The following is a 22,280-nucleotide window of genomic DNA, read 5'->3' as shown; positions in this document are numbered from 1 at the left end:
CCTGGAACTGTGAATAGGTTCATTATTTTAGAGTACACTGACCACTAGTGGCTGTTCAGTGCACTGATTTACAATTGCTTCACGATGCACAAATGATCATAAAAGCATTTTGAAACAAGAAGTTAATTTTATTTGCTTGAGAGTACAAAAAAAATGCAGAAACAGACAAGTCGTCAACAGTGAAAACCATCAAAATTATTTGCTCTGGTAGAAATTATTTAAAATTTCAGTTCGAAAGGACAGAGAGATCCAGAGACCTCATAATAGCAGTTATGTTGAGTTAAGAATAGACATACAATACTATGCTGGAATAAGGCTGCCCAACATTCAATGTGTAATGAATGGCTCGATTTACATGCTGGCATCAATAAAATAAACTCAATGTACATGATTTCAGGCACTTTTGCTCGACAAAACAGACCAGTGTTACACATAAAAGATGAATGATGAACAGCCCTTAATGTGATGATCTTGTTAAAAATCTATCAGGGCAGACAACATCTCCAACATTTGCTGGATCTTAATGATTCTGAGTAAATTATTTCGATAGATTTCAAAACATTCAACCTTTAAAGCCAAGATGCCAACAAAGTTCAATGTGAAACATGTAAGATTGATTTTGTGGTCAGCAGTGCCTCCTACTGGTGCAAACAAGAGGCTGATTCACACTGAGCACGAGCATCATTCAAAGAATTGGTTTAGAAACCTTAAAATCACATCAGATTAGAGCGAGAAAGTGCAGAAATACAGACATAATAGCATATTATATTTGTTTTTATCTAAAAGAAACATTCACCATGACACTGAAATTCACACCATTTGATTGTTTTTTTTTTTTATCCAAACCAGAAAAACGACAAATCACAGAGAGCTACAGTATAGTAAACAACAGATCATTCCTGCATTGCAAAGTTACAGTACAAACAAGCTAGTAACCACAGTTTGTTTCCAAACGCTGCGAGCAGAAAGCAGTGACGCTGACAACAGAAGTCCAGAATCTGGAATATTCTGTCAGTGATTGGGAAGTCTGTGAGGTTCAAGCATTTAGTCGAAGCCTTGCCAGTCGCTTTGCTCGGAGTCGTACTCGAGTTCTGCTCCTATGCAGCGCACACCTTCCAGCAGCATCGGAGTCCCGTGATGACGGTCTGACAGAGAAGTTAAACAAGTCACAAGTTAAACTCTATATGGACAGCATCATCAGTGCACAGAACACACTGTTTTAAAGGAAAAGTTCACCCAGCATTGCATTCCTTGCTCACAAATGGATGCTCTGCAGTGAATGGGTGCCGTCAGAATGAGAGTCCAAACAGCTGATAAAAAACATCACAATAATCCACTGGATTACTTGTGGATTATCGTTACGTTTTTATCAGCTGTTTGGACTCTCATTCTGACGGCACCCATTGATGAGCAAAGGATGCAATGCTGCATTTCTCCAAATCTGATATAGAAACAAATTCATCTACATCTTTGATGGCCTGAAAGGTGAGTACATTTTCAGCACGTTTTCATGTTTGGGTAAACTGTTATTTTAACTTTTAAAATGCCGTGATCGGTACAAGATAGGTGCATCTGTGAATATCAAAATATTGTCTCTGTTCTTCATTTTCTTCAAAAATCTTGCGAAAAGCAACAAGGGACAAGTTGAAGTTATTTTTGTGGGGATGAACATTATGCCACATACTGCAGATGAGTTTACCTGAAATATCCCTTTAATCAGTTTTACATAAAAACACCAGTAGAGGGCAGCAAATAACCTTACAACTGATCTCCTTCAGTCAGCATATCATTCAAGAGTGTGCCTTAAACATCACCCCAAAACCTCTCAACAACTATAACTCTACGAAATTGCCAGGATACTAATAAAAATGCTGTCACTTACCCATGACACGAGCATGAACTTTAACCTTCACGCTTGAATCCTCTTTGCTCTCACTGAGAATCTGCACCTCCTCACACATCACCCCCTCCTGATGGGCCATATATTCACATGTCACCCTCAGACCTCCTGAAGACAAGGAGTCAACAACAAAATGTGATTTATACAGTCATCTACAGATTCGTCTATGCAATCCATGCATCAGGGCAATGGAAAATGCCTTAAAGGAACACTCCACCAATTTTTTAAAACAGACTCATTTGATCAGACCGTAAGCATCTCGCACAAAAATGATCTGTTTACACTTAAAATCAGTGCGTGTTCACAATTAAGTTAATACATTAAAATAATAAGGTAAGACACTGATTTTCAATACCAAGCAGGAAAACAACAACATCAAGCAGCTAAAAACAGCTGGATGTGGAAGAGACTAGAAGCCAGACACATAGAATTTACAAATGTTCACACCCATTTTTACGGGAAGAAAAAGTTGGATAGCAGCTAATTTAAGGTTTTCAATATCCCTAAAGGATTTGAAGAGTTAAGTTACACTTAAAAATGGGAAAGGAAGTACTGTAGGTCAAATGTTTGGGAATCACTGCTAGAAGTCACACAAGTCTTCATCAGTATGTTCAGCTGTCTGGGGTCAGAGGGTTGACCCTTGAGCGATGGGACGTACCATCTGAGGACGGAGTTATGTTAGTGATCCGGAGGTGCGGATTGGGGATGGGGGCTGGACACACGTCTTTCCCGAGCTCTGGCATCTCCGGCAGTGTGAACACGATCTCATATCGGTGCTGTGTTTTCAGGAAGCCCACCTGAGGAGATGGAGAGAAGCAGAGAGCTTATGGTTGGCTGTCAGCAGGTCTATGATTATATGAGATTTATGAGACACCAGAATTAGAAGTCAGTCTGTTGTTTGCACTTTATCGGAGATCATAGTTTACTGTGATGAATGATGTTAATAAAATCTTAGCAGAGTGATGAAATCATTGTATGGATTACGGTTTACTTATTTATGAATCCCTAGTTGACTTTCATTCATGAATCATGGTTGATTGCCGATATCATTAATGAAATCAGCCTTGATGGACCAATGATGAAATCATAGTCAACTTCATACAATTCATTTAGAGTCGAACAATAATTTATACAATCATAGTTGGCTTAGTAACCCAACAAAGCCTGCCATTTGAGATAATAATAAATTATATATATTTATTTATTTTATGGAAATTTAATCTTTCCAGAAGCCCAACTAGAGAAAAACTATGCAATTTCACGTAGATACTGATGATTTAAATTATTAAAAAATATGATGAAATTCATTAATATAATTTTATGAAAGATCTTCATTTTAGGAGCATGAAAGACATTCGAAATCTATTCTATAATCCATTACATGATCCGGAGATGTAACTGAAAATCTGTCAGATATAATGTTCATTACTTAAAGATCTTACTAAACAAGGAAGGAAATCAAGATGATGTTTTGAAATAAAAACAAAGGGGACTGGAGAAGCGACAGAACGCATGCCAGGAAACGTCAAACTGCATCTGGGTCTCAATGAAGGATGACAGAATCAAATTATGTCTTATCTGACCAGAGCCCTCGTCAAAAACGCTCTGATCGAACAGAACAGACAGTCCAGAGCTACAGGTGTTAATATACTGCAGCACAGGGCAGTTTGAGAGAGACATCTGCAGTGAAGAGAGTGAACGCAAGCATGATTGTGTATCATGTCTCTTAGATATTTGAGAGTAGGAGGATCGCAAACACTGAGTCTCTTTGCCATCAAATCTGTTCAAAAAGTCACTGTTCTCACAACAACAACAAGCAACTTGTGAGAGTGGAGCTTCAGTAAACTATTAAAACATGTTACGAGTCGACATGATATCAAACTAGGCCCCGTTTACTTTCATAACACACATTCCTTTATACATGAACAAACAAACACACACTGATTCATGGCAATTACATTATAGTAAACAAAAGTACAAAAATACAAATAAAATAAAGATATGAAAAATACAAATAAACTTAAAAAAACACTACAAAAGTATATAAATGTAAGAATTATATTTGAAAGACTAAAGCATAATGCTTTGATTATGCAATGTGCTAAAATTTTATTAACTAAATATATATATATATATATATATCCATCCATCCATCCATCGTTCCATCCATCCCTTTTTCTACGCATCTATTGTTCTAAACATTGTTTCATCCATCCAGTTTGTTCCATCCATCATTCTATCTATTATCCATCCATCCATCATTCTGTACATCCCTTGTTCTTCCTATCATCCAACATTCTATCCATTAATTCTTCGATCCATCCATCATCATATCCATCCTTTTGTTCTATCGTCATTTTATACATTCATCCGTCCCTCCTTCATTCTATGCATCCATTGTTTTATACATCATTCTATCCATTCTTTCTGTCATCCATTAATCTACCATTCTATCCATCCACTGTTCTTTCTATCATCCATCCATCCTTCATTCCATCCATTTTTTTTGTTCATCACATCCATTCGTATTTCATTCATCCATCCATTGTTTGCTCCATCCATCCATTCATTATTTATTCTATGCATTGTTCCATCCATCCATCCATGCAAGGAGTTCTAAAAAAACTAAGCCTGATCACTTAGAAAAGTAACATCTGCTCTTTTCTTGCGTAAGCTGCATGGTTTGAGATATCATTCAGCTTCACACATTACAAAATGAGTTGCACAGCTTAAAAGTAAAGGGTATTTTTTCAAAGAGTTTGTCTTAGTGAGAAGCTTGGTGGCAATGCATTGCACAAAAAAAAACCTTTGGTCAAAGCTGTGGTCTAGCGGTCAGCGCACATATGCTCTGACATATTGACCCTGCTGCTCATGTGTAAGTCTGGCTTGTGTCATTTCCTGATCCTGTTTTTCCTCTTGAAATCCCAGATACAGCTGGAATGGCTCCTGGCATGAGTTCTGTCACTGTCTCTTCACTTAATAACAAGGCTAGAAGTCAAGTAGAACATGCTGACGGAAGGAAGAAGCTGAAGATAAAATCAATGTTCAGTGTTCTTCCTGTTATATTCGTGACTGAAGACCTTCAAATTAAGCTAATGAATGATTCCAGATATTTAATTAGCTCTCACCTTAACCAGGAAGTTTCCGTTTGATTCAGGTATCACCATCACAACGGAGTCGTGCAGTTTCTCGTCAAAATGCACATGAGACTGAGCGGCTTCAGAGGATTCCTCAGCGAAGCGAACGCCCCCCGTCTTAGACGACGCTGCAGGAGCAACAAAAGAAAAGCACTTACAGCTGTGCTAATTACACACCGACCGCAGGTTTACACACATCCAGATTGTGAGTCTCTGAATGATAAATGTTCTGCAAGCTGAAATTATTCAAATCAAGCTGACCCCTGAAAATGTTTTCATTTCTTCACTCAAAGAAGGTTATAGCAAACGTGGCCTTACATTAGTCAGTGCATTGAATTTACCAGCTTAAAAAGGTATAAACTGTAATGAATACAAAACCAAATCAGTTTAAAACACTTTGATCAGTAGGAATAAATTGTACAGATGTGGTCAATAACCCAAATGACTTCAAGGTCTTACAGGCTTTAAAAATAAAGGAATAGTTTAACCAAAAATGAAACCTTGCTGAAAACCGTATTGACCCTCAGTTTATCCAAGATGAGTTTGTTTCTTGATTAGAACAGAGTTGTGGAGAAATGTAGCATTACATCACTTTCTCACCAATGGATGCTCTGTAGTGAATGGGTGCCGTCAGAATGAGTGTCCAAACAGCTGATAAAAACCTCACAATAATCCACAGCACTCCAGTCCATCAGTTAATGACTTGTGAAGTGAAAAGCTGCATGTTTGTAAAGAAACAAATCCATCAGTAAGCGGTTTTTAATTTTTAATGTATTATTTTTAATTTCAAAAGTCCTCTATCCAAAATAATGCTTCTTCCAGTGAAAAAGTCATCTGGAGAAATCTGCAAAGCACCGTTTAAAAAGTGAAAGCACACCAAAACAGCTCTGAAAAATTATGTGGGTGCCTTTGGATGTGAGAGACAACAGAGGATGGTCTTGTCTTTAGACTCATAGTTTAGCTGAAAGCGATGGTTTAAAGTTGAAAATGTTTTTGTTTCTTACAAACATGCAGCTTTTCACAAGATGTTGACTGATGCACTGTAGTAGTGTGGATTATTGTGATGTTTTATCAGATGTTTGGACTCTCATTTTGACGGCACCCATTCACTGCAGAGCATCCATTGGTGAGCAAGTGATGTAATGCTACATTTCTCCAAATCTGAGGAAGAACAAACTCATTTTGGGAGGCCTGAAGATGAGTAAATGTTTTGGCTGAATGATTCCTTGAAGCTTTGGATCAAACAAGCACCTAAAAAGAATTTAAAAATAAATGCAGACAACAGGATATGACTAGTATGCAGATATGAATGCTTGGTTAATAATGAATATGTTTTGAGCCGAACATAACTGATATGGCTGGTTTTATTTTTAGTCTTTCTTTCCCACAGGATTTATTCACTGAAAAACTGGTTTCAGGTTCACTTGATGTGGTTTTAGGAAAGGTTCATGTAAGATGCATTCAAAAAGAGTTAGATAGAGCACAACAAAATGGAACAGGAATATAAGAGCCTTTTAAAACTGTAATTATTTATTAAAATACTTTACAGCTTTTACTGTGCAAGCTGTCGAACACCTACAGCACATTCAAAGTGCTAATTAAAGCACCAGAACTAAAAATATCAAAGCTAAAAGAAAGAGAATCTCTTGCGATGTTCTTCCAGGCTCTTCTCTTTAACAGTCTGCTTTAATAAAGCAAGTAATCAGGGCCTCAGGGGTACATTTCTCAAACTAAAGTGCATGATCAATGCTAATTCTTCATTTAAAGTCCATTTGTGGTGCAGGATCAGGGTACAGGTACGTCTAGGTTAGGGAAACCAAGTATTAACGTCTTCACGCACATCCTTTAAAAGTTTAGGGATATTTTTGAGAGAAGTCTCTACTACTCACAGGCTGCATTTATTGAATGACAAAACCGTAATATTGTGAAATATAATTACAATTTCAAATAACCATTTCCTTTGTGAATATATTTTAAAAAATGTCATTTATTTCTGAGATGCACAGCTGTATTTTCAGCATCATTACTCTCCAGTCTTCAGTGTCACATGATCTTCAGAAATCATTCTAATCTACTGATTTGCTGCTCAAGAAACATTTCTGATTCATATGTTTGTGAAAATAAACATGTTTCAATGAATAGACAGTCTGAACAGTTCAAACAGCATTTATTTTAAAAATCGTAATCTTCTGTAGCATGCCTTTGCTGTTACATTTAATCAATTTAATGCCAAACATCTGAACAGAATCTAAACGCTCACACTGTAATGAAAACCAGATGTGGAGATTTGTCCTTCATTTTCACTCTAAAGTCCTCCATGTCTGATCAAAGCCTCTGCAAATAAAACTTGATTTTATTGCATTTTGGAGATAAGATGTCACACTTAATTTCCCTTTCTGTGTGAACTTTTTCTTCTACTTTAAATCTAAATTAAATGAGCATTTCACAAAGATGCTAACCTTGTTCATACAAGTGGAGGGTTTTGAGCTCCAGGTTTATCATCCTTCAAAGTCGAAAACTCATTTCCATGCTATTCTAATATCTGGATATGACTCAAATAGTAATTTAACAGCTTGCCAAAAAGCCACATGACTGCACGGACACAACTGCAGGATGTGAGTTCAGAGTTTCAGATCACTAAACCAAAATATGAGCAACAATAACAGCGGCCACAATATAAGATTGTGATGTTACAGACATTAGCACTGTGTGTGTCAAATAAAGCTAATCCAGGGCACATCGTCAGCCCTCGGGACACGTGGACTGAAATAAGCGGCCACTGAGCGACTGAGAGACTGCAGATTACATCAGGGACTCTTTAGATCCCTGCGCTATGAATACAAATAAATGACTTTTGAAATTCACAGAACATCGTGTGAAAAGAACAGGAGTTATAAAAACAAATAAGAGATGAGAGTATTGGCTAGATATTTCAAGGTTTATGTTCGATAAACATTGCATTTATTCGTTTGGCAGATGCTTTCATCTAAAGCGTGCTACAAATGAAGAGCATTATGTTATAAAAGCATTGTGCAATGCAAAGTGTAAAATATAAACAAGATCAGCACATGCAATTTTAGGATGAGTATATTTGAAGAGATGGCTACTGAGCTAAAATTACACATGATGTAATGTGAGCTGGGATGGGACAGCATTTGTGCAGGAGTGTCTACAGTATTGGCCTCATTACAGAGGTTATGTGACTCCAACCGTTCGGCCAATGTAGAGCACTATAAACACTCTCACGACCGACACAGATGCATCTGTGCACTGTTAAAATACTCTCTGACCTGGAGCAGAGATCTGGGATTAAGATGGACACACATGTAGTCATTTACATTTTATGACCCATGAGTACTACATCACCACACCAGCAGAGCCTGACGACTTTATGTATTTATGTCCATGACTTTCGGGTTTTTGTGACCCTCGTCTGAGACCCATACGCAGGAGTATCGTGTTGAAAAAGCGTCACAAGAACATAGACGTTTCACTAGTGGTTATCCTGATATGCAATGTCAAAACAACTTAATAAATAATAAGAAATATAGTAGTACATGTTTTACCAGTGCCAGATATTTGGCAAAAAGCATGAAATAATAATAATAATAATAATAAAATTTATTTTTAAAGCAAGCTTCTCAGTGTGCTTACAGAGAAAACATGCACACAAAAACATAACTAAATTAAAAACGAATCTAAAATACATAAATATAAATCATATAAAAAAAAAAGAAATAATAATAATAAAGGCTTCAGCATCCGTGGAACTCTACACAAGCTAGAAAAACAGATTCAATTATTATTTTAGTACTGCTATTATTATTAATAATAATAATAATAATAATAATAATGATTAATAAAAAGCTTTATTTTTAAAGCAAGAATCTAAAGCAAACAAATTACTTACACAGAAAATAAGAATGTAAAAACTGCAAGAAATAATAAAACAAAAAGCAAAACAAAACAGGTCACTTTTGGGGTAATGGTTCAGTTGTCCTTATATAACCCTATATTAAATATAGAATATCAAAAACAGCATATATGAACATGCATATCAAAGTATCAGCAAATAAAAGTGTCTCCTGAAAAAATAAAATAATAATATAAGATCTTAACTTAAGATCTGTATTCCTCCGAGTGATCATCAGAGTGATCCTGGAGTATATTGAGTCATCAATGTTTTCCAGATGTGACTCTTTGAGCCTGAACCTCAATCTGTTCTTTGAAACCAATCTGAAATGCTGCAGTCTGGCTGGGAGTAGAGATGTTAAACGAATGCCTGGTGGTGATGTAGAGGCACTACATTTTATGAACCTCATCTAAAACTTCACACAGTCACCATGGCAACAACAAGAAATCTGGCCTCTGAGAACCGGCTTATGGAAATAAGCATTTGCAAAAAGCTGTTCTGGGGTCAGTTTTCGTGCTTTAATATTCAACGACACAGCCGGTGATGGGAAGATGTTTTGTGAATGTTGCACAGCTGTCTGTTCTGGAGCTGCTGCAACAACAGACTCTCTGCCTTCATCCAGAATTAAACTTTATCGCATTCGTAAACAGAATCAAAAATGGAGACCATCTTTGTGCCTTCAGACAATAACTAGAGGCGAGAGAGACAGATTGATTCCCACAATAAATAGTGGAATGAAAGAAGACCGTCTTTATCTTTAGGGAGTTTTTCCGACGGATCTGGAAAGGCAGATGTGAAAACAGACAAGATCTTACACATTTCCTGATAATAAGAAACAGCCCACTTGTTTTGCAACTGCTGAGTCACCACCGACTGAGCAAGAATTGATTATTATTTTAGCTTTATTAAAATCACTCGAAGTCTCATTCCTGAATCCTGAGAATGGAAAAGCAGCAGGTTGTCAGAACTCATGAGAAACAGATTGAAGTTCAAGTGTGGTCAGATTATTATTAAAAAGCAGCTCTTTATGAGTTTTTTTTATTTTTGTTATTTTAGTTTGGGGTTGGTACATTTTTCTGATGTTTTAAAAAGAAGCTTTTCAAAATACAGTAAAAACAGTGACACTGAACATGTACAAAATGTGCTGCCTCTAATTTTGTGGAAACACCATAAATGTATAAAGACTTTACTGTCACTTTTGATCAATTTAATGCATCCTTTCTGAATAAAAATAATTTCCATCAAACATTTTTTATTGAAAATCCTACTTCTTTTAAAAAAAACAAAAATGATATATATATATATATATAGCGCTGTAAGGTCAGTAGAATAGTAGTAAGAGTGATATTTGCCATACAAGCACCACTAATAATTCATGATAATGTTCATGTCTGTTGTTCTGCAGTAGTACTGTATATATTGTATGTGACGTATGGCACAGGAAGCATGTTTCTTTACACAAAAAAAGAAACAGGAAACACTCACAGGTCATATTTCAGGTCAAAACCCCTGCAAAATGATAAAGTTTAGTTGTGAAGGTTGGACGTACCTTTCTTAGCAGTGGCCATTCTAGCAACGATCGACACGAAACTCAAGGAAAGCGTCAGTTAAGGCCTCATCGTAGATAGCATCTGTCCTCAAAACAACCCTGAGAAACAGAAAGAGAAGAACCACAAAAAAAAGGAATCATTAAACAGAAGCTTAAAGTGCAAGACGTACAGAGAGAGCGGATGTAGAAAGAAAACAAGAATTATGTAGAGAGGGGAAAAAACACAGTTAAGAGGTTCTCATTATGTTTGTTAAAACGCCACATGTTGCCATGACACACAGTGAACTGAGCCAGCTGTACTAACCATAATGCAACAGGACAGACACCCCAGAGCGGAGAATTATGAAGGAAAATCACTCTGAGAGAGCTGGATTAAAGCATCACTGAGTGCTTCTTAGGATTCTTCATCCATTTCAAAGTAATTTCTTTCAAGTCAAGAGGAGACCCTCCCAGACCAATGCTAAACCTGGGCTAGACCACTTGAGGCACAAGCAAAATAAGCATTAAAAGTGAATTATGAGGGCAACTTTCAAAATAAATATATTTTGTCTTACACAAATGGTCAAAAATTGATCCTTTAGTAATATATCTCCCCTCAAAATAAATAAACAAATCTTATCTTGTTCTCTTTCGCGCTCTTTTTTTTTTTTGTGTGTGCACCAAATGCAACAACCCATTTTTGGTCCACCAAATTAATATTTTCTGTGCGTCAAATGCAATAACTAATTGTGTGCACCAAATAAACATTTTTTGTACATTAAATGCAATAGCTATTTTTCGTGCATCAAATGCAATAACTAATTGGTTGTGCACCAAATACATATTTTTTGTGCATTAAATGCGATAGCTATTTTTTGTAAACGAAAAGCAATTAATTTTTGAGCACCAAATTCTGCAACTAATTCTCTATAATGCCAAGATAACATGCCAGCCAGTGTTTGAGGTCATTATCAGCTTTAATACACTGGAAATAGTGTCATAGACTATAAGCTGAGACTCAGATCCACACTAGGACACTGAGTAATGGGACCCACCAATACTAGACCCCATGAGACCAGACTAAGCCCAAGATTAGACCGCTCAAGGCTCAAATCCAGACCTCAAACACCGCCGAGATCAAGGCAACTCAGCAGATGGGATGTTATGCATTCAGCGCATTCGGATGTGCATTAATGACTTCCAACTTTCAAGTGCTGTTTGAACAGTCAGCAATTTTAAGTTTTAGACTTTGTGTTTTATCAATCTCCCTTCTTCCTCTGGATGGTGACTGTACTTTTATCTGAGCTCATCTTTCTGCAACTCATTAGAGAAGCGCTGAGACTGGGACGAACGAGTATGGAGGGACTTTTTTTTATTAACTCGGGAGCTGAGACACACACATTCATACATGGAGCCCACCTAATCACCAGCGTCTACTGCAAGAGAGAATCAGACCTGTCTAGTATTGTTCAGTAAAGCCCATCCACTCTACTTTCAAAACAAAAACATACCGCAAGAGCCTGATGTCGTATGTTAAATGCATATCGGCGAGGAGAAAGCTTGATAACGTAATTAAATGGCATAAAGCTCAGATCATAATCGTAGCAGACATTCAGCACAGGACAACATAAAAGCAGAATCATTCTCATTGCTATTCTAGCCATTTGAGAGCGACTGTCCCTGCCTGTCTATCTCAATAATGAAAGATAAGGAAAGTGCAGAGGATAAGCTGTACAACAGCCATAAGTGATGCTTTCTAAAAGAGCATCCCTATTTCTTTTGCTCATGCTAGGGTTAGTGACCTGACCAAAACCGTAATTTTAAGTATCAAATCATGTCAGACTTGCATGAAAAAGACAATCATCGTGGAGTGGAAGGGCTCTTTTAAATTGGCCAAGCAAATAACCACCTAGCAACAACTCAGAATACCCCTAGCAACACCCTGACTCTATAGCAGTGGGTTTTGCACAACCAAACACCATCACATTTTCTTCTAAATATATACAATTTTAAATACTGCATTTGGTGCATACCCATAGGTAAACTATGTGCACTTATTTTTTGTGCACCAAATGCAATAACTAAAACATTTGTGCACTAATAAATAAGGTGTCCACTAAATTATATTACGATACTAATTTTGTGTGCCAAATTAAAAAAAACATTTTTGTGCAATAAACACATTTTGTGCACTAAATGCTAAAAATATTTTGTGTGCATCAAATGCAATGCATCAACAATTTATTTATGTGCTAAATGGAATGACCATTTTTGTGCACCAAATGCAACTGATGTGCACCATTAACTTTTTTTGTGCATTAACTGCAATAACTAATTTTATGCCCCAAATGCTGAAACTATATATACACTTTTGTTTTTTTTGCATTAAATTTGGCTGCAAGCTACAGAAATACATGCAGTCGATTTACTTTAATATAATACATTATAGCAGGAGCAACTGAAGCTTAAGATGTGAAGACTTGGGAGTGGGTAGGACAGTTGTAGAAAAAATTATATCTTGTTCATTTTACAGTACAATCCTTGCAGCTGTGGTTGGGCGTGCCCTGAAAAAAAAAAACACACTTTCATTCTCTTTCTCAGTTCGGTTTACTTCCACAAACGACTAAATAAATTCAGAGTGAGAAGGGCAGAAATAATGCAGTTTCTCTTGTAATAATCCCTTCATTTCTTCACTACATCATAACCAGAAATCTAATCTCTGTCAAATCACACAGATTCCCCTCCATCTCTACATCACACACTTTGGCTGAAGTGACAACTGAAGTGAAGCAACAGATATGAACCAGTTCCAGTCTGTAACTAACAAGATACAAAGGGAGATAAAACTGGGTCAACCGTCTCATACGGACTGATATAACAAGGACATTTATGTTCATGTCAAAACCTTTAGAACTGAAACATATTCAACATGCATCCTAACCCTGAAAACCATCTGGAAAAAACACAGAAACCCCGGAAGCATCTGCTGTGGCCTGTTGTCATGCATTCTTCACTAATGGTTCACTGTAATTTTCCTGAGGCAAGTGACTGAGCCCTAACCTGGACTGACAGGTATTTCCTCATTTCAAATGGACCTTCTATAACTCTTTTCCGCTTTTCAATGCCATTCAGTATGTTGCATTACAAAATATCTTAATGAAGCCTTCACATCCTGTCTGGTGTTGAGAAAGCAATGTCTGCAGACTGTTCAAAGGCATTTGAGACTCGAACGACTGTAGATATATATTCCACAGACATTAAAACAATGAAATGCAGACTTCCAAAGCGTTAAAAGCAGATCCGATGAAAATAGACACAATGCATGGATCTTCTCGAGTCATCTTCTAATAGTCGTGCACAAACTTATGTACCATCGATCGTTTTCAAAAGCAATGGCTTGAAATATACTCACCTATTCTCGTTGATAATGAGCTTCTGCTGTTGTATATTTCAGTCTAGAATCGCGTGTAGAAAAAGGCTCCAGAAATGAACCAGAAGCAGAACCGCTCGATCCAAAGCTTCAGTCAGAACTGGCCAGGCACTGCTGTGCGATCGACTGCTCTCGATTTAATATTCACTCGGGGGCTACAAGTTCCGCGTTAATCACGTGGTTTCTGTTCTGTCTGGATGTGCACAGCGCATGTGAGGGTGTTTGAGTGTGTGTTTGGAACTTTTGATTCACCTCAGCAACTCGAGTCATTTGAGTCAACTCACCAAAATGATTCGCTCACTGATTCTCGCGGTCGTTCACATAGACAGGTTACACCAGTGAATCATGAATTAGCCGTATCCGCCTTTTTTGCATGAATATAAATCTAATATGAGTACGCAGATAAATTACAACAAATGCGTTTTGTTCGATTAACCTTCTGAGAACGGCATAAAAGGTATTAAAATAGTTATATCCATTTAGTGCAATGTTATATTTATACCAGTCACTAACATCGATAAAACACTATATGTATGTACTGTTTTACGTGGTGTATCGTTGTTAATCATAGTACTACTATTTAAAAGAATGGCATGTGAATGTCTGTTGACTGGATGGAAATTAATTAGTGTTGCCAAAAACTATAAAAAAGGATACTTGCATAACAACAAACATTTTTGCTGCTTGTAAACGCTATCCTCTGTTGTCAACAGCTCACATCAGAAAAAAAAAATATTGCAAAATTACAGTTTTTCTGAATTGCTAAAACACATTTCTTGAAGCCATCTCTCATTTACTCAGAACTCACACACAGAAAAGTCAACTCAAATTCTAAATGAGTAGTACAGTATGTTACACTCAAATACTGTTAGTTTCAGTTATAGAATCAGGATCAATAAGAGATTTATTCTTTCTCAGCATCATGTCTTTGTGCATAGTCCCGCCTGAGGACTATGTCCACATCACATAATGTTGTCTTTTCTGCTAGACAAAGAGGAAAAAACCCTGTGGTCTGACAGATCCAGCCTTGATAACACTCTCTAAACCTTCCTCTTTCTCTCCTCATCCTCCTCTTCTTACATGTACTCTTCCTCCTCTCCTTCTCAGATCGTGTCTATCTATTGTTCATATCATCATTCAGTCATGACTTATATTTTGTACAGCTGGTTTGATCACATCATTTGAAGCAAGTCTGAACAATTATGAATCATTGTGTGTAAACGATGACAATGTGCTTTAGTTGCGTTTAACTTTTCCCGATTGTTTTTAGAATTTTGTTGCACAAATGCATCAGTGTAATAAGTGTTTAAGTGAAAGAGAATGTGTTTAGAGTTTTACAAAGGAGGGCATGAGATTTGCAAATAGAGCCTAACTGCCTGTGTTCAAGGTTCAACAGAAAGAGTGCTTTATTCGACACATTGGTTTAAGAATTTGGTTCAGAGATTGGGGTTTAGTGTTCTAGCAATTCATCTGCACACACACATGCCGCCTTGTTATGACACAAATGCTTATTAATATAGACAATTAAACCTTACAATGACATCCCAATGAACAAAACATCTAAATGATACAGTTGGTGCAATAATTTGTATTGAGCACCAGATGGCGGCGGGGGAAGAGAACGGAGTCAAAAGCTTCGAAGCATCAGCGCAGTTTGTTGTAAAAGCCTCACTGCTTCAAAAGCCTCGTTCGGCGCATCTCTAGCTATAACATACGGAGAAGAGAGAATGAGCTACTTCAGCGAGCCGGCTGTTTCAAAACCTATATATGCAGCGTTTTTGAGCATCACTGAAAGAGAAAATGTCATTATTTCATTGAGACTTGAGATAAAATAAACTGCTTAAGTATTGTGGATCTTATAGTTTTAATTTTCACATGCAGTTACACATTGTCGGTTAAAAACATTGAGTGGCTGGTAGATTTTGAAATCCACCAGACACAGTGGCCGGTGGACAAAAAAGTTAATTTCCCTAATTATGCCCTCCAGGGTCTTCAAGCCAGTCACGTGACTGAAAGCGATCAATCTAAACCAGGGGTTTTCAAAGTCTAAGACAGAGGGCCTCCCTTTTGACACATCTTACCCAGTGGCGCCCCCCCCCCCACCCAAAACACACACACACACACACACACACAAAGATAAACACACAATGACAGACTGTTTACTCGCTTTTATTATTATTTGTGTTAACATTGCACATGTGCAGTTATTTTTAGAGTAATAACAAGTAGGTTAATATAACGTTTTTAAAACTAGGATATGAAACAAAAACCACGATGGATATTTTTTTAGCAATTTAAAATTGCAATAACTGTCCACCCCAGTCAAAACAGTCAGATTACCTGTAACAGAGTGTGGAAAGAACTTTAAACAACGCCAAAATGTAAACATCTCTACTACTGATGAATGTGCTTACATAATTATATCCCTACCTTAGTGAGCGGTATGCATGTGTTTCCTTGCTGCCCAGAGAAGACTAATTCAGACGTCGTTGCAGAGACGTCAGAAACAGACGAAGGTCATCCTCCACTTGAAGACGTGAACGATATTTGTTCTTGATGAATGTCAGAACAGAAAATCCTGATTCGCACAAATACGTTGAAACGAATGGTAAAATTTTCCTCAGTGCCCTTTGTGTAAGTTCAGGATATTCATTTTGAATAGAGATCCAGAAATGTCCAATCATTTGCTCCAGTAATGATTACTAGTCAGATCAATAAAAGCCTCTTCATCTTCTATAGACAGTGCGTCACTTTCTGCTGGCTTGAATTTGAATGGATCGCGAATCCACTCGTGCTGGATTGTCTCGTTGGAAAAATAGTGTATGAATTGCAAATTCAAAGCTACGGCCTTCTGGGTGAAAAATGTTTCTCATATTTTTTTATTTTTTTAGTATCATTTAAGTAAAAACATTCAAATATAATAAATAATACTTATAATAATTAAACTCAATTATATTTTTAATGTATTATAATTTTTCCCGCGCCTCCCCTGACATGCTCTGGCGCCCCCCAGGGGAGGCGCGCCCCACACTTTGAAAACCCCTGATCTAAACTAAATTCCATCTTATTTCATAACATTTTTAAAGGAGGGGCAAGACATTTTTTCAAAAACACTTTAGAAAACTGATTCGGACCGAGTAGTAAAACAAACTCGTGTCTACGGACGAGAGAGAGCTCAGTGCGCAGGAATGACATGAGCTGAGCCGTGAAAGATAGAGATGGCAGATAAAAAACAAAAAAACAAAAGAAGGGTTAAGGCAATAAGTAAGAACCGTGTAAATATCGGATCAGCGTTCCAGCGCTGGAGATAACCAAAGTCCTTTCAGGCAAGTCGTGCCACTCGGTCGCCATCTTGGCAACGCCTCCGGGCAGCTATTTCAGAATAACAAGACCAGCTCCTATCTAAATGAATGGTCAGAGAGCCAAAACTGCACTTTCACAGGTCACCGGGACATAAAAACTGCATGATAAAAATCGCTGAAAAAAATTGATGACTTTGCCACAAAATAAGGTTTAAAACGCCTTTTTCCCCACAGGTTATACCTTTACTACGCAATGTGCAAGGGTTCCTCAACTGTGCGCATGACTGTTAAAAGCAGATGATTGGCTTTCCAGCGGGAGGGACGGGACATGTGCACACAACCGCCATGTTTGCCATTACGGGTTTTCCTCATATTGAGGATTGAGGAAGTGACATGTCTCTTATAAAAGGTCTCTGAGATAACTCAAGGAGCGGAAGGCCTGGGATCATGTTTGTTCTCGATAGGTGAGTAACACCGTGTCTGTGCTGCAACAGCTAAAGTCTGTCTAGTACACTGGATGCCACAAAGTGACCATTGAAAATCATTTGAAATGTGTAAATACATCATAAATAGAACGCAGCAGCAGTTTTATGTCAGGGATTTGTGATGTCGTGCTGCGTTGCATCCAGTGTAGACCATAGATATGTATATCAGACCCATTTGGTGTAGGGGCATGTTTGTTTTGGTGATTTTAAATGTCAACAGTGGCTACCAGAAATCACTTACCCAACCTTTAACAATTAACTCATTTTAATTAATGTACAGTACATTCACCCAGACTATGTTTTTTCCACTGCATAGTGGAATAAAATGCATAAAATGTGGTTTACTGAGATGTCATTGTTAGACCTTTACACTAATATGTTACTTGCCATAAAGTGTCTCAATATAAGTAAAAAATACTGTGTCTGAATGAACTCATATGTGATCCGGGACCCCTTAAGTGTTCTTTACAGGAAAAATAACCCCCCAAAAACTACTGCAAAAACAAATATGCCAAATATTACATGTTTAGGGCCCTATGAAATGTTATTTTTTCTTCATCATGTTTTATTGTTACCTAATTCTGTGTTTTAGCATATGTAATTATTGAAATGCATAAAAACAACTTAATTTGATAATTTTTTCCCCTTAAAATAGCCTTATGAAATGTTTTTTTCCCCTCTGAAATTCTGTGTATTTAAATTTTTCTGGTTATCAAAAGAAGGCATAAAACATTTATTTAATTTATCTTTTAATTATTGAAAATTAAGCAAACTTCATTTTTTGGGGACTTATTATTAAAAATTAAAACATGGAAGAAATGTTGTGTGATTTATTCCTTAAATTATATTTGTTTAATTTTAATAGTAGTAGTAGTGGGCTATGTACATTCTGCTGAACAATAGTAATAGATGTCTGGCAAATACTTGTCTTTAAACTAAACCAGACTTTTATTTTGACGGGTTACCGTACCGTTACAGTTCTGTGTATGTGATACTACAGTCTATGATGTGATATGATGCTAGTTTTACTCAAATCAAACGGTCAGATGCTCATGAAGTGACTCTCAGAGCAGTTCTGGAGATGTTCTTCATGTGTTTATGTCCTAATTTAGTGAGACGACAGAAGATGATGAAATCACCACGAGCGTCACGCGCGCTTCAGTGTGTAATTAATGAAGCCGTGCTTCTTCACCATTCATTAACAGAGACACGCAGGATTCATATTTAAATAGACTTTTCCGGCTTAATATTTAAAGATATTAATTCATATCGTGATTTGATGTGAGAGCAATGACCGACTTTTGATTAATTCATTCAAAATTTGACAAATTCCGTGACATTCCACGTTAAACTGTAAATTCCGTTTTTATGACTGGATTCCGTCTGCGTTTTCTGCATCGTGGAAATCATAGCGCCCTACAGTAGACATCTGTCTGCTGTTCGTCTGATGCCTTAAAACTGAAATATCACCATATAATGGAGCCAGTCCTTTTGTTTAGACTAGTTCTGTAGCCTCCGGGCTGGTTGCGGACGACGCCATGTTCAATGAGACAACATGCGAGAGGAGGGGGAACAAAATTAAGGAGGCGGGGGCAAGCACAGCACAGAGAAGGCAAACAACAAAGTGGATCAATCAGAATGAAATATAAACAATATATCGATATATATATATGATATGTCAAAATCCATATCGTGTTTGAATAATATCTCGATATATTTTAAATATCGAGATAAAGCCCACCCCTAGTATTGAGAAATTCACCTTTGAAGTTGCTCCAATGAAGTCCAATGCATATTACTAATCAAAAATTAAGTTTTGATATATTTACGGTAGCAAATTTTCTAAATATCTTCATAGAACATGATATGTACTTAATATCCTAGTGATTTTTGGCATAAAAGAAAAATATATCATTTTGACCCAGACAAAGAGTCTTAAGACTGGTTTTGTGGTCAAGTGTCACATGAGTCAGTATGTTTTTCAGTCAGTTTTATATCGTTTTTATTTTTCAAAATATGTTTATATATTTTTTAAGTAAAGTTAAAAATTTCGTTAAAATAACATTACAGGGGTTACAGTGTAGAATTAGTTGTATTTACATAATGTATTTAAGTCTGTGCACAGCTTTAACAATCAAACCATGAGACTGAATACTACTACTACTACTACTACTAATAATAAAAATACAGTTACAGAGTTCAGACAATGTTTATGTAGTGTATTTGTAGATGGTAAATATAAACTTTTTCCTGAGACATGATTTCTAGACATGAATCAAATGTACAGTGGTTCCTCTTCGAAGTCTATACTTGCTCACTGTCTTGTTCACATCCAGACAGTTTCCTGAAAATAAATAAGGCTAGCAATTAATGATTTGCAGGCCCACTCATGGATCTACTACATAAAAGTTATTAGCTGTTGCTTTTGTTGTTCACATTTCCATGTCAATACATTTCATGACTCATTACAAATGACATGGTGTGCATCAGGTTAACATCAAGAACAATGAATCAATGCTTTGTTTACCTTCATAAACCAGTGACATTTTCTCCGGTTTCTTCCCTGCCTGGTCACAGGCCTCCTTTAGTAAAACTGAGATTCTTTCCAGTGGGAACATGTCGATTTGCATGGTCCGTCCAGCACATTTGACAATGACATTGATCTTGTCCACTTCCGCAGGTTCATTAGGATCACTGAATGATTTTGAATACTGTGGCGAGATGTGTGGATGATCTGAAATAACCGAGTAAAACTAATTAAATAATGTCAAGATCACAAAAACTTGAGCTGATTTTAGTGATTGGGAATTGATTTTATAGGGTTAGTTACATACCATAATGACCTGAATGTGAGTTTACAGTGGTTTGTACAGGACTGCTCCCCTCATGGTCCTCAGACACCCGTATTTCCGGAGGATTTGTGACTGGGATGTCATCTAAAAAGATCAAGGTAATGCTTTTTGATTAAAGCCAAACTTGTTTTGTGTTAATTAAAATACACTGATTTGTGCACATTAAGACCATTAGTATTAAGAAAGTACAGGGTTTCATGTTGACTAACTTCAATATTATATTAAAGTTTCAGACTGCAATAAATTATAGAATGATTCTATTCAAAAAATACTTCCATTACACTTACTCTCACACTACACAAGCTGTTGCATGTCATCCGGGACTACATATCCCAGCATCCATTGCACACACACACACACACACACACACTCTCTCTCTTACACACACACACACACACACACACACACACACACACACAAACACACAGCTGCATCACACACCCTGCATAAGCCATGGACTTCCTCTCTCTCACACTGATGAGTATTGTTTGCGCTTATCACCTCATCTCTGAAAGCAAGGTTACAGAGCCATTTCCGAGTTTTGTCTAGTCCAGTGAATCACGTGAAGTTTTGTGCCTCACTCAGCCCTTTCACACATACAGACATTTCCGGAAAATTACTGGTAAATTGCTGTAAAGAGATCATGTGTGAACAGGATCTTTTCAAAAATACCGGTAAATTCGTTCTGGCAATTTACGGGTATGAGAAGTTGTAACATTACCAGAAAATTGCCGAAATTCTGCTGTGTGTGAACCATAGACTGTAAAAAAATATGGACGTAGTGTCCGTGACGTCATCCATAGACTCCTCAATCGCGGTTTTGAAGCCTAAAGTGTGCAGAACGGGCCGTCGCCATCTTGGCAGCGTGTAATCGTGCGACTCTCCCGGATAATCGAAAATGGGCAAAAAGGCGGGAGCTGATTGCTGAAGCCACGCCCACCTAGCGCGACGGCATTGGCAGCAGGGGCAATCCACCTGTCACTCAAGTGGCCACACCCTTAATTATGCAGAACTTTAAGGCTTAATATAATTTAAATGGATGAGTTATAAATAATTTCACCCCCCTCACCATTGTCATGAAGGGCAAAATTAACAATATAGACCAAAATCATTTTTTGAACCAGGCTGTAAACATATTTTTTTCTGCTGTAAATTTGGGCATTTTAACATGGGGAGTCTATGGGACTGACTCTCTTCTGCAGCCAGCCTCAAGCGGCCAGTCGATGAATTGCAGTTTTAGTCACTTCCTTATTGGCTTCACGAAAGAGAGCGCGAGGTTGCTGCTCGGTGTGAACCATAGACAGTAAAAGAAATGGACACAGCGACCCCATTGGAACTCAATTGAGACAAGTGAAGCCCGTTTTTTTAGCTCTTTTAGCACTTCTGTTTCTGACGCGCAGACTCAAACTAAGCTTGATGACGTCAGCAACCTGTCTGCCAGATGTAAATCTTCTAGTAGCTGTGCGTGCAAACTGTCATCGTTAATCTTGCAGAGACGGCGAGCTTGAGCGGGGAGTTCTTTGTCGTGAGTGAGCAGGAGTAAGTATTCTGATTAATTATTTTGTATAGTATTTTAAAATGTAACGCCAGTACGCCATATTAAGTTAATTACTTGTGAGCTTCTCCACCTGTCTGTACGGTAATGCGACAGAGAGTCACGTGGTTATGACGCAATTGTTAGCCTATTTTTACAAACACTGTTTATACGGGGCCATAATGTAACATAGAAGGTA

The 22,280-nt window shown here is 37.3% G+C and overlaps 1 protein-coding gene across 1 annotated transcript; it reads right to left on the bottom strand.

The window, feature by feature from the left end:
• Nucleotides 1–107: 107 nt before the first annotated feature.
• LOC113105894 (UPF0687 protein C20orf27 homolog) lies at nt 108–14,083 on the bottom strand. The gene is made up of 6 exons (XM_026267269.1): nt 13,891–14,083; nt 10,500–10,598; nt 5,029–5,165; nt 2,559–2,697; nt 1,883–2,008; nt 108–1,145 (listed from the first exon to the last, which is right to left on the bottom strand). The coding sequence occupies exons 2-6, from the start codon at nt 10,516–10,518 to the stop codon at nt 1,045–1,047; spliced, it is 522 nt and encodes a 173-aa protein (XP_026123054.1). The 5' UTR covers nt 10,519–10,598; nt 13,891–14,083; the 3' UTR covers nt 108–1,044.
• Nucleotides 14,084–22,280: the final 8,197 nt, after the last annotated feature.

This window comes from Carassius auratus, chromosome 7, assembly GCF_003368295.1.
Source record: "Carassius auratus strain Wakin chromosome 7, ASM336829v1, whole genome shotgun sequence".
In the NCBI taxonomy this organism is placed as follows: domain Eukaryota; kingdom Metazoa; phylum Chordata; class Actinopteri; order Cypriniformes; family Cyprinidae; genus Carassius; species Carassius auratus.
The sequence above is the reverse complement of the archived record's forward strand: the minus strand, read 5'-3'. Positions and strand labels throughout refer to the sequence as shown.

What these genes read in the sequence shown, in the direction of transcription:
- LOC113105894 (XM_026267269.1), bottom strand. An exon ending in CATAACTCCGTCCTCAGATG is followed by an intron (nt 2,009 to 2,558) that starts GTACGTCCCATC and finishes CCTTGTCTTCAG; the next exon opens with GAGGTCTGAGGGTGACATGT. An exon ending in AGTTCATGCTCGTGTCATGG is followed by an intron (nt 1,146 to 1,882) that starts GTAAGTGACAGC and finishes CTTCTCTGTCAG; the next exon opens with ACCGTCATCACGGGACTCCG.